The sequence below is a fragment of the Arvicanthis niloticus genome, chromosome 6 (genome assembly GCF_011762505.2).
Source record: "Arvicanthis niloticus isolate mArvNil1 chromosome 6, mArvNil1.pat.X, whole genome shotgun sequence".
In the NCBI taxonomy this organism is placed as follows: domain Eukaryota; kingdom Metazoa; phylum Chordata; class Mammalia; order Rodentia; family Muridae; genus Arvicanthis; species Arvicanthis niloticus.
Genome location: NC_047663.1, coordinates 17,125,229 through 17,138,177, shown reverse-complemented (window position 1 = coordinate 17,138,177; position 12,949 = coordinate 17,125,229). Strand labels below are relative to the sequence as shown.

The 12,949-nt window shown below is 38.6% G+C and overlaps 1 protein-coding gene across 5 annotated transcripts in view; it reads left to right on the top strand.

Annotated features, from left to right (window-relative positions):
- Tlk2 (tousled like kinase 2) overlaps positions 1-12,949 on the top strand; it is a 91,592-nt gene that overhangs the window by 12,606 nt on the left and 66,037 nt on the right. For 3 of the 5 annotated variants that reach the window (XM_034505441.2, XM_034505442.2, XM_034505444.1), the window contains exons 3-6: positions 9,224-9,295; positions 10,345-10,414; positions 11,289-11,332; positions 12,058-12,153. In XM_034505441.2, the coding sequence (XP_034361332.1) occupies positions 9,224-9,295; positions 10,345-10,414; positions 11,289-11,332; positions 12,058-12,153 (282 nt within the window). The remainder of the gene's footprint in view (positions 1-9,223; positions 9,296-10,344; positions 10,415-11,288; positions 11,333-12,057; positions 12,154-12,949) is intronic. The other 2 variants (XM_034505445.2, XM_034505440.2) reach the window with 1 other exon arrangement.

Genomic DNA, 12,949 nt, shown 5'->3' with positions numbered 1-12,949 from the left:
CAGCTGTAGTGTACTCACATAAAATAAATAAGTACATCTTTAAAACAAACAAAACCCTGTCAGGCTAGACTAAGCAGCTGCAACTACAGGTTGTGTACAGAAAATCCATTCTGTTTTAACCCATACATTTTATTATAAATGTGTTTTATGTAATTTTTAAGACAGGGTTTTTCTGTGTAGCTCAGGCTGGCCTCAAACTTAAAATTTTCACTTCAGCTTTCCAAGGCATGTACCACCATTCCCAACATTAAATTTCAATGTAAATTTAAATGGTTGGAAAAGTTGCTATACAAAGATATTCTATAAATGCCCAGGTGTCTATATTTGTATTAGCAAAAGTAGGCTCCAGGACACAGAAATGGTATTGAAGCAGTAAAATGCATTTTATTCTGAAAGCCAGAGCAGTAGCTGGGGCTGGTTGCTCATGCCTTTAATCCCAACACTTAACATCTGAGGCAGTAGAATTGTTGTGAATTCCAGATCAACCTGAGCTACAGAATGAAATCCTGCCAGGAGGGAGGAAAAAAAAAAAAAGAAAAGAAAAAAGAAAAAAAGATCAACTTATCTAACCAGAAAATGGAGCAAGCAGTACTTAATGTAGCAACTATTCTCTCTCTCTGTCTCTGTCTCTCTCTCTCTCTTTTTCTGAGATTTATTTATTTTATGTATGTGAGTACACTGTCGATGTCTTCAGACACACCAAAAGAGGGCATCAGATCTCATTACAGATGGTTGTTAGCCACCGTGTGGTGGTTGCTGGGAATTGAACTCAGGACCTCTGGAAAAACAGACCTTGCTCTTAACTGCTGAGCTGTCTCTCCAGCCCATAGCAACTATTCTTACAACAACAAAATAATTAAATCAGAATTGAAGAAATTCAGAAATGAAATGACATTTTGCAAATAACCTTTGGGTCAAAGGGAAAAGAACTGAATGAAAACAAAAAGATAATGCATCAGAATTTGAGGTTATGGCTCACATTGCTATAAAGGGAATTTTATATCTTCTAAAGAAAGGTCTAAAATCAGCAATCCAAGACTCTTCCTGGAGCTAGGAATAGGACAGTCCAGACAGATATATTATAGAGAGTTGAATATGGTGGCACACACTCAGGAGGCAGAGGCAGGCAGTTAAGCTTGAGGCCAACCTGGTCTACACAGTTAATTCTAGGCTAGCCAGGAGTATATTTTGAGATATCATTTCAAAAACAAAACAACAACAACAAAAACAAGCAAAAGATAAAAGAGTTGTTATAAATGAAATAGAAAACAAATATGTATAACCCTATTTATAACCAGACCCTATCTTAAAATACAAAGCATGGGCCCTTGCCATCAAGCCTGGATTTTACATGGTGGGACAAGTTGCCCTCTGACCTTCATCTATGTTCAGTGTTACATATAATGCCTACATCTACAAATAACACAAAAAATAAATGCACTTATAGAAGAATTAAGATTTAATTTAGTTTTGTTTTTAATTATATGTATGTATATATGTATGTGTGTGTTTATATGTTGGTATGTGCATATGAATGCAGGGATCCTTGGAAGTAAGGAGAAAAGAGTATCAGATCTCCTGGAGCTGGAGTTGACAAGTGGTTGTGAGCCACCTGCAGTGAGTATTGGAACTAACTGCTGGTCCTCTGCATGAGCAGTTTGTGCTCTTCATAAAGCTGAGCCATCTTTCCAGTGCTCCTGCCCCCAAAGAATTTAAAAATGAAGCAAAAAAATATGAGATAAAGCCTTTAAAAGGTAATTGAGAGCCAAACGTGGTGATGCTCTGTGTAGGTTCAAGGCCTGGTCTCTAGAGTGAGTTCGAGGAAAGCCAGGGCTGCTACACAGAGAAACCCTGTTCTGTTCTGTTTTGTTTTAAAGGTAATTAAGAATCTGGGTGTTGTATTAAATATCTTGTGACCTCAGCCCATGCTGAGGCAGGAGGGTCTAGAATTTGTCAGGCCTAGGCTGTCATAGTGAAACTCTTGTCAGTAGTAGCAGCAGCAGCAGCAGTAGCAGCAGCAGCAGCAAAATTAATAAATCCTGTGTTTTATAGGTTTGTACTAAGAGGCCTCCTTTATGTATGAGTGTAATTAGATGCTCTTATAAAAAGACCTGACAATGCTGGAGTTTTATTAGCAGTTAAAAGAGTGCTTGCTTCTCTTTCAGAAGACCAGACCTCCATCCCAGCACTCAGATTGTGTGTCTTATACACAACTGCTTATAACTCCAACTTGAGGGGAATTGTGCCGATGCCCTCTTTTGGCTTCTGTGAGTACCTGCAACTTACATGGTGTATACTCACACAGATAAATAATAAAAAAGTAAATCTTAAAAAATACACAAATAAAAGGGCTTGATAGGTAGACTGTCTTAGTTAAGGTTTCTATTGCTCTGATAAAACACCATGAAAACAACTTGGGAAAGAAAGGGTTTATTTCATCTTATCACTTGCTGTCCATTGTCCAGGGAAGTTAGGGCAAAAACTCAGCAGGAACCTGGAGGCAGGATCTGATGCAGAGGCAATGGAGGAAATATATATATAGGGGCTGAAGAGCCAGCTCAGCAGGTAGAGCACTGGCTGCTCTTCTAGAGTATCTCAGGTTCAATTCCCAGCACCCACGTGGTCTGTCCAGTTGTTTGTCTGGGATCCGAAGCTGCTCTTGCTTTGGATGCATGCATATGATACACAAACATGCAGACAAAACATTCATACACAAAATAAATTAATTAAAATTTAAAGATACAGGGAGCTTCCCATTCAGGCATCCCTCCCTACCTCATTCAGATTATGAACTTTGAATGTCCTATAAGAGTCAGGAGATTGAGATTGCTTCACACATTCTTTATCACTGTCTTTGTGGTGTTGAGACTCAAACATGGGGGCCTCGTGAGTACTCAGGTCTCGCTGCTGTGAACCACACCTCCAGCCTAGTCAGCAGAGTTTGTCAGAGTAGAATATTCAGGTGTCTTGATGTTTACATACATGTACTTACAAAGGCATGTTGGCATGTTTCTAAACAGTTTTAATTTGCTTTGGTAGCTTTTGTGACCATCTAAATCAAAATGCAGAACTGTGGTCACCACAGAGTTCTTTCTTATTGTTATCATGCATATGGTCTCTCCTTCAGAACCCTGATCCATGATGATCTCTAAGCTGTTTTCTATCTTCATTGATTTCTTTTGAGTTAATGTTTAAAATACCATGTGAGGATTAAATTAAGGTTAATGGCTTGTGGATATCTTAAGTATTTCAGGGCCACTTACTGAAAGACTTTTATTTTCAACTTTTATAATTATATAGTCTGGTGAATTGCTCTTACACCTTTCTCAGAAATCAAGTGGACATCTTTTTATTTTATTTTATTTTATTTTTATTTATTTATTTATTTTTGGCTTTTCAAGACAGGGTTTCTCTGTGTAGCCCTGGCTGTCCTGGAACTCACTCTGTAGCCCAGGCTGGCCTCGAACTCAGAAATCCGTCTGCCTCTGCCTCCCAAGTGCTGGGATTAAAGGCGTGCGCCACCACCGCCCGGCCTTTTTATTTTTATTTATTTATTTATTTATTTTATTTTTTTTTTTTAAAGATTCATTTTACATACAATATTCTGTCTGCATATGTACCTGCAAGCCAGAAGAGGGCACTGGATCTCATTACAGATGGTTATGAGCCACCATGTGATTGCTGGGAATTGAACTCAGGACCTCTGGAAGAGCAGCCAGTGCTTTTAACCCCTGATCCATCTCTCCAGCCCTCAAATGGAAATTTTTATGTGGGTTTGTTTTTCATCAACTGTATCTTTATCAACTTACAGCTCTAAATAAAGAGCTCTAAGTGGAATGTTTGTTTGTGCAAGTGCTACATGAATGTTGATTATTTCTTTGCTATAGTAAATGAATGATAGCTTTTTACTTAAGAATTACTTAAGTACTTAAGAATTAGACTTAGGGCTTCATGAATTCTAGGCAGGCACTCTTAACATTGCCTTTCCAATAACTTTATAGTTTTAAAAAAGCTTTTATTTATTTGTATGTATGTGTGTCCATGTGAATGTGTGACACAAGTGCCTATAGAGGTCAGAAGAAGGCATTAGATCCACTGGAGCTAGAGTCAGTTGGTTGTGAGCTGTCTGACCTGGGTATTAGGAACTGAACTCAGGTCCTCTGGAAGAGCTAGAAGTGTACTTAAACGGGTGAACCAGTTATCGAGCTCCTATACTTTAGGTTTTAATTAAAAATTTAAAAAAAGTGTGTGTGGGTTTACCCATTAGTGTATGTGAGAATGTGTACCGCAGCATAATATGTAGAGGTCAGAAGACACATTTTGAAGTTGGATCTCTCCTTCCACATTTACATTGGGTCTGCTTCACTCAGCAGACTGACACTGCAAGTGCCCCTCTGCCTACTGAGCCATATCACTCTGCCCAGCTTTATAATTCTAAAAACATTGTAGTAGTGATTAAAAAAATACAGAGTATAAAATTATGTGGGTTTGTTTTTGTTTGTTTTTTGAGTCTTTGAAGCAGGGTCTTACTATTTAGTGCTATCTGGTCAGAAACTTGCTATATCAGTCAAGTTAACCTTGAATGCACAAAGTTTACTGAAAATTCTGCATGTACAATCCATATACAGGTTATGCTTTTGGCCCAGGAATATTTTTGCATGTGTATGTATGGGAACTGGTGTCACTGTGTGTGTCTGTGTTTGTGTGTAATTTTGGGGAGTCAGTTTTCTTACATATGGGCTTGGGGAGTCTAATTCAGATCACCAGGCCTGTACAACAAGTGCCTTAATTCATTAAACTGTCTAACAGATCCTTATTAATGTTTTTTCCTTTATTTTTATTTTATGTGTATGAGTGTTTTGCCAGCATGTGTTATCTGTCCACTGCTTGTGCAGTGTCTGCAGAGGCCAGAAAAGGGGGTTACATTCCCTGATCTGAGGTTAAAGGAGTTGTGAACCAAGTGTGCGTGCTGCGAACTAGAACTGGGTCCTCTGTAAGAGCAACAAGGACTCCTAACTGCTGAGCCATCTCTCCAGCCCTAATAATGTTTTTTTTTTTTTTTTTTTAGCTGTTTAATTTTGCTTTTGTGGAGGTGAGACAGTACAGGGGAATCAAACCCTGGGCTTTGCAGCCTAAGCAAATGCTGTGCCAAGGTTAAAACAAGGTTATGTTTTGAAACTTAGCATGCCTTTAGATTATGTTAATCTAGTTCAATTTTCATTTTGTTATAGTTGTTTTAATGACACTTTTAAAACTTAGCATGTAAATTTTGCCTGTAAGCCTTGGTTAGTTTTTTTTTTACTAGACAGTAAGCTGCTTTAGAACAGAAAATATATCTCATTGATCTCCATTAATTAAATTTAATCCAGGGACTTTATAATAATATGAGATGCTATACTTGAGAAGAGGATGAGAAAAGATTAATTAATTCTTAATCTTTTAAAACTTTTGGTTATGTACACATGTCTAAGGGACAGTAAGCCCTGTCCCTCTTCAACATTGCTATTTCAAATAGTACAGTAGTTACCACTATATGTCTGTAATTATTTTTATTGTAATTGATTAAAAAAAACCAACTTTTTAGTCCTCTCATCTGTATTCACCACTCTTGCTGTCTGTCACCTTTGCCCCCATCTTAGTCACTGATCTGTCCCAGTGAAGACACTGTGACCACAACAGCTCTATAAGAAAGCATTTAATTGGGGGCTCACAGCTTCAGAGGGTCGTCCGTTATTATCATGACAAGGAGCATGGTGACAGGCATGGTGCTAGAACAAAAGCTGAGAGCTGCATCCAGGTTGAAAGCAGAGAGGTGGAGAGGGGGAGGGAGGAAGGAAGAGAGAGAGGGAGAGAGTCCAACTTCAATGACACTGTCCCTTCAATAAGGCCACACCTCTTAATTCTTCAAACAGTGACATTCCCTGGTGACTAAGCATTTAAATATATGACCCTACAGGGCCATTTTTATTCAGCCCGCCTTTCTTCGACTACTTTTTTTCTTTCTTCCCTCCCCTGTTCCCATCTACAAGGTCTTGCTGTGTAGGCAAGATGAGTTATAACTCAGTGTAATCCAAGCTCTTCTTGTACTCATTACCCTTCTGGTTTTGCTTCTTGAGTGTAGAGATTACAGGAGCATCACTGTGTTTGGCTTTACTGTTTCCTTTAGAAAATGAGGGCTATTTGATGATAAAGTAGATGTGGTCTTACTGCAATCTTGAGGAAATGGATTTTTGCAATGATTATATTAAAGGTAATTCATGCTGGGAGTATGGTTCAGTGGTAAAGCACTTGCCTAATATACAAGCTTTTACATATGATATGAAGGGCCCAATTCAACTGGTTTGCCGTTGACTAGCCAATTTCCTGACACCATTTGCTGAAAACACTTTTCTTCGTTGAGTGGTTCTAGCACCTTTCTCAAGAATCAGCTGGTCCCAGTTACAGTGTTTGCGGAGAGTCACCCTCAGTTCTACCCACAGATCTGTTAACTGTAGTACCTACTGTTAGTATGAGTACTGTTGCTGGTGTTGCTTTAGAGCAAGTCTTGGTGTCAGGGAATGTGATTCCTCTTACTTTATTCTTTTACAAATTGTTCAGTCTGGTCCCTTACAATCCCATGTGAAATATGAGTATTTATTCTTTATTTACATTGAGCTCTGGAAATTGAACCTAGGGCTTCAACCTTTACTACTGAGCAACATTCCTAACCCCTGCCTACACATTTTAGAATCAATGTAATCATTATTTGTGTGTGTAAAAGTGTTAATATTATGAGCACAAAAATGCATGCATGCAGGCATGTGTGTGTTTTTCTATTGTTGGTTCTGGGGATTGAACTAAGGTTGTCAGGCTTGTGTAGCAAGGGTTTTACTCACTGAGCCATCTTGCTGCCCTCAACTTGTCACATGTAATAAGAAAGTCAGTAGAACACTAGCTGGGAGTGTCAATGAATTGGTGAAATGGAGATGGAGATGTTGCCATCGTAGCCATATATTAATTAAGTCTTTTGACCCACAAGCATGGGAGAGAGGGGGAGGGGGAGGGGGAGAGGGAGAGGGAGAGGGTGTGGGTGTGGGTGTGTGGTTGTTGTTGTTTGCTTGTTTTGATACAGTTTTGCCCTCCTCTAGCCTGGCTGACCTGGAACTCAGTAGATGATGGGCAGCCTTTTTCTGCCTCCCAAGTGCTGGGTTAAAGGTGCAAACTTCACACCCAGTACTGATTTATGTTCTTCCTTTCCTTGAGTGTTTGTATTTTCTGGAGTGTAGGTTTTATACTTCCTTTATTAAATTTACCTGTATTTTAATGCTATAGCTATATAATTGTTTTCTTAATGTAAGATTTGTGTTTGTATGTTGCCATTTTACTTCATTTACTCCAACCATAATTGAATGGATCCGTTCTGGTTTTCTGTAAACATGATTGTGCCGTCTGTGAATTAAAATAGTATTTCTTTCAAATATGAATGTCTTTTATTTCTTGTCAGTTGCCCTGGCTGGACCTTCTAGTCTAATGTTGAATAGAAGCAAGCATGTATGAACCTCCTTGTTTTACTCCTGGGAAAAGTTATCCAGTTAGTTCTAGGGTGACATCCTTATCTCCCCCATTTCTTTTCTTTTTAAAAAAGATTTGTCTATTTTATATGTATGTTTCCCCTGCATGTATGTTGTGCACAACATGTGAGTGTCTGGGGCTGCTCTCAGAGATCAAAAGAGGATGTCAGGTCCCCTGGTATTGAGTTGCCAATGGTTGGGAACTACAAGAATAGCAAGTGCTCTCTGTTAACCTCTGAGCCATTTCTTCAGCCTCCCTCTCTCTTCCCACTCCCCTCCTCCACCCCTTTTGACAAGGTTTCATACAGCCTAGGTTGGTCTTGAACTAGCTGTATAGCTGAGGATGTCCATTAATTTCGGATCCTTGTACCTCTACCTCCCTAGGGAGGCATGCACTAACGTTCTCAATTTTGTGGTGCTGGGGATTGAACCCAGGTCTTCCTGTTACATGTGACACAAGTACTTTATTAACTAAAGTATATTCCCAGCTGAGTTTTTGATTCCTTACATATGTCCTTTGTCAGGTTGAGGAAACTCCTTTCCTGTTGATCTTATGAAGCCATTTGACTTTTTTGAGACAGGGTTTCATGTAGCTCATGCTGGCCTGAAACTTACTATGTAGCTTAGGATTGCCTTGAACCCCTGACTGTTCTGCCTCCAGGAGTGCTAGGATAGCAGGTGTGCACCACCATCATTAGGCTAGTGATAAAGTAGTTGGCCATTTCCTATTGTGTAATTTTTTTCAGACAGGTTCTTAACTGTGTAGCCTACACTGGCTTTACTCTTAAGATTGCTGGAACTGTAGGTATGTACCATGGTGCCTTGCTTTAACAAATACATTGTAACAATGCTGGGTACTGATTCTCTCTACCTTCTAAATTTCTTACTGTTTCTTGTTTTGGGGACAAGGTTATTTCGCTGTCTTCTCTTCTAGCCATCCTTAATCCGAAGTGTTAAACTTGTGATGTTGTTCCTCAGAGAGACATAGCTTTCTGTGTGTTTACCTAGCCTGGATAGCTATGGGACGGGAAAGGCTCTCTCCTCCTCCAGATCCCATCTGTCTCTAGCTTGGGCTCCTTTAGCCTCAGGCTTCTGAGTACTGAGATATAACTTGTTTTTAATATTGCATTTATGTCTCTGTAGAATGTTTTTCAGAAAACACTTTTGGTTTGCTTTTGGTAGTATTTAATTCCAGTACTTGGGAAGTAGAGGTAGATAGATCTCTATGAGTTCAAAGCAAGTCTGGTCTGCATAGTAAGTTTGAGGACAGCCAGAGCTATATAGAGACTCTGTCTCAAAAAAAAAAAAAAAAAAAATTTTTTTTTTTATAATGTGGTCCCTGACTACCTGTCACAAAGAACCTTAACCTACCCCCTTGCTGCAATTTTAAGAGGCTCTTTTTATGACTTGCCATGTTTATTGTCCCTAAAGAATGGCTTTAGAGACCTGCCCATGTGTAAAGCAAATAAAGATATCAATAGCCAGAGAGTTTGAGCACTTGGAGGTCACAGTGTTGTAGCTGAGTTCCTTTCAGCTTGGTTTAGAGGGGTTGTAACAGCTGCTTCTGGTTCCTCTAATCTGACTTAGACATTAAACTCTACAGCCTTCTTGCATACTTTTGCTGTCATCTTTAATGAAAACTTCTGATTACTCACAAAACACGTTCCTTCCAGGGGCCACTCAACAGTGAGTCTTCCAACCAGAGCTTGTGCAGCGTGGGGTCCTTGAGTGATAAAGAAGTAGAGGTAAGAAGCCATTCCTAAACAACATTGTTCTCATTTTTATACCTTCAGTCTGGGCTCAAGGGTAGCACCATGTAATTGCAGGGCATGTTAGTGGATTTGTGTGCTGTTGTCTTGGTGCAGCTTTGATGTGGCCCTGTCACATTTTTATTATAATCATACATAGGCCTTTTCTTTCTCCGTTTTACATCTGTTTTTATTATTATTATTATTATTATTATTATTATTATTATTATTATTATTATAATCATACATAGGCCTTTTCCTTCTCCTTTTTACATCTGTTTTTTTTTTGGGGGGGTCGGGGTGGGGAATGGTGTTGGGAGCCTTAGTTTTTTAATAAAGGTGAAAGATTTGTCATTGTAGCAAATTAGCTGGCTACTCTTGAATTCTAATACTTCTCCGTACTCTATAGAGTAGGGCACTGGCTGAATTTAGCAGTAGCATTTGAAAGACTTTTTGTCATTTAGTTTCCATTTTTTCCTGTAGATATGTAGATAACGTACCCACATGTATAGGTGCAAGTCTTAAGTTCAGTTGCTTGCTTTATACTGTGAAGCTTTCTATAAATTTAGTCAGTTGAACAGACATTCAGGCCTTTTAAAGGGTTGGGTTTAAGTACTTTTGTAGTTGTTTGAAAGCCTGCTATATGAATTGACATTGGTCCTTCAAAAATACTTTCATGAGATAGGTCTTATTGCACACTCAGGCAGGCCTTGAATTTGAGATCTTGCCACAGTTTCCTGCTTATGGGATTATAGGCATGGGCTACCATACTGCCAAAATATCTTATTTAAATGTTGTGGCAGTTCTAAATTACTAATGAGTATGTCAAAGGTTTGATATTTTAAATAACTTTCTAAAAGTTGTTTAGGTTTGATTAAAGACGCTGTACTTTGCCTGTTTCTCTGTCCCAAAAGCAGGACACTGATTTTAAGACTTGTCTGTGCCAGTTATAACTCTTTTATATCTGTAATATTTTGTATATACTCTGTTATCCTAATGTAAAAATTTACCAACATTCTAATTTTGACATGCATGGTATTTAACAGACTCCTGAGAAAAAGCAGAATGACCAGCGAAATCGGAAAAGAAAAGCTGAACCATATGAAACTAGCCAAGGTAGTGGTCATTTTACACTAAAACCCCGGGGAATTAATGTACTTGAAATTATCTAACTCCCAGCAAGTAATTAGTTTGTTTTGAGAGATCCCTGACAGAGGTTTATGTGTTAGGGAGTATTAGGCTATTACAGACTTGCCAGTTGATATATACCTGACAAAATAGTGTCAGTTCTTTGGGGACTCTTGTTTTCCCTGTGTACTTGAATGATTTTCTTACCATAGGCTTTTCTTCAGACCAAACAGGAATCATGGGGAAGAGGGCACTTTGGAGTTTTGTTAGCAGTGGCCGATAGAAATGGTTTCACCTACAGAACCCTTCTATTGGAACCCACTGGGGTGAAATCTTTAACAGTGGTAGTTACACTGTTGAATATATAGTCACGGAAAGGAAGAAAAAAATGGTTTAGCCTTTCCCTGTTCTGTCTAAGGACTGGGATTCCCAATCTTTTTGCATTGTTCTTCCCTTTTAAAAATCTATAGCTAGAGTCATTCTGTCTTATGTAAAGGAAGTCCTTCCAAGGTTACAAAATTATGTGAATGTGATCAACTCTTTAGTTCTGATGCATTTGTTTTGATTCTTGGTTTCTTAAATTGGGATGTAGATTATAGATGAATTTTGTTTCCTGATTTTGGCATGTGTATTTTTAAAACAAAGTGAAAAATTTCCATCAGTGTTTGTTCAGTCACTTGTTACACAGAAGAGATAGAGTAATCTTAGTGTATGAGTTTGTATCATTTGTTAAAAGTAAAGCTGACACTTGAGTTGGCAGCGTTGTGATCAGTTACTGAGCTTTTACTGCTTAATACATTTCAGTGATGATGGCTTATGTGTGCATTGGAAAAACTGTACTTAACTTTGGTTTCATTTTCAGGGAAAGGCACTCCTAGGGGACATAAAATTAGTGATTACTTTGAGGTAAGTTAAATTGGGGGTTAAAAAACAACCTCCAGTGTCTTTAAACAACGTAATACTCCTCTTGTTTATTTAAGGCATTAGAAAGCAATGTTTTGCCTTACTGTGATCTTGCCCTTTGTCTTTCCATCTTCATCAAACTAATGTTGCCCATCTTGTAATTAGAAGGACTGCTGCTGATTTGCTAGGTTTAAATTTTGTATCATGTGTCTTGTCTGTGATGATAGAAGAATTCACATATGAAGTGAACTTTCTCTTGGCCAGATTAGGTTTTGTGTCTCTCAGTGATTAAGGTATAATGACTTGTCTCTTGGTCCCTTTCCCTTAGCTTAGTGGAATGTATGTGTAGTGAACTCAGTGACTCATTGTTAAGTGGTTACTAAAGATGACTAACACCTTCTGCACTACTGTCTTTCTGCTTCATGTATTTTGAGACCAAGTGGGGGTGGGGAGATGCATTCTTCTCTCGTGTCTGTCCAAAACCATGCATACGTTCAGCTTTCAACTCATGTTTTCTGTATATCTTGTTATATTTCTTTGGGAGCTCTTTTTCAAAACTCTGATTGAAAAGATAAATTTGGCTTACATGGCGTTTTATCTCTAGAATGAGATGTATTGACTTAAAGGGCCATGTATAATTAAGACCTGTGTGTATATTAATCTTTTACTCTCCTCTGAAGCATGGTACTGTTTTGAATTATTCATATCCATTTTTCCCTGTTGGCCAGTTTGCTGGGGGAAGCGGGCCAGGAACCAGCCCTGGCAGAAGTGTTCCACCAGTTGCACGATCCTCACCGCAACATTCCTTATCCAATCCCTTACCGGTAAGCATTCACCTGGAGAATTGACACTATTATATAGGAGACCAGTAGCCCAGGAACACCAGAGCCATTTCTCTTCCATTAATTACCCCTAAGGAATGAGGGAGTAAACTTTATACTATTACCTACAAATCATTTACTTAGATTGACATCTTTGATTAGTAAGTCAGCTCTGTAAGAGTTCGTCCATTCTTTGATTCTTACTGACAGTTCTTTAATTGCCTTTAAGCCTGTCTAGTTCACTAGTCTGTCAAGAAAGCAATTCTAATCAGATGTTGGGTTTTGAACCATTGCCAAATTTCTTTTCTTCCTTTTAAAAATTTAATCAACTTCTGATACTCATATCTTTTAAACTTTCTCACTGATATGGTAGAAAACATAATGTATTTGAGATTGGTTTGTTTTCATCCTTTAAGTGAGAGTTCAAGGTTTTAAAAAAGGAAGACAAAGACTAGGGAAGCTGGTGGGCGTTCCTGTAAAGTTAGGTTCGCGCAGCCCGTCAGGCAAAGGGTTAGCTGATCTAAGATGGCAGTGCTGATGTTGATACTTCCTGAACTAGCTAATGTAGGGTTTTGTGTTACTTTGCTCCAGTACCTTTAGACAATTTGTTAACACTAATCAGTCTACAGTGTGACTTGTCTGTCTTTATGTAAGATTTAAGGAGCTGGGGTAAAAGTAAAAGTTTAGTTAAAAAAAAAAAATAGAGGCTAGGATGCAACTTTGTAGTAGAGTGCTTGCCTAGAGTTTGCAAGGCCCTAGGTTCAATCCACAGTATGGCTTTCACATTATCTCCTGTAGT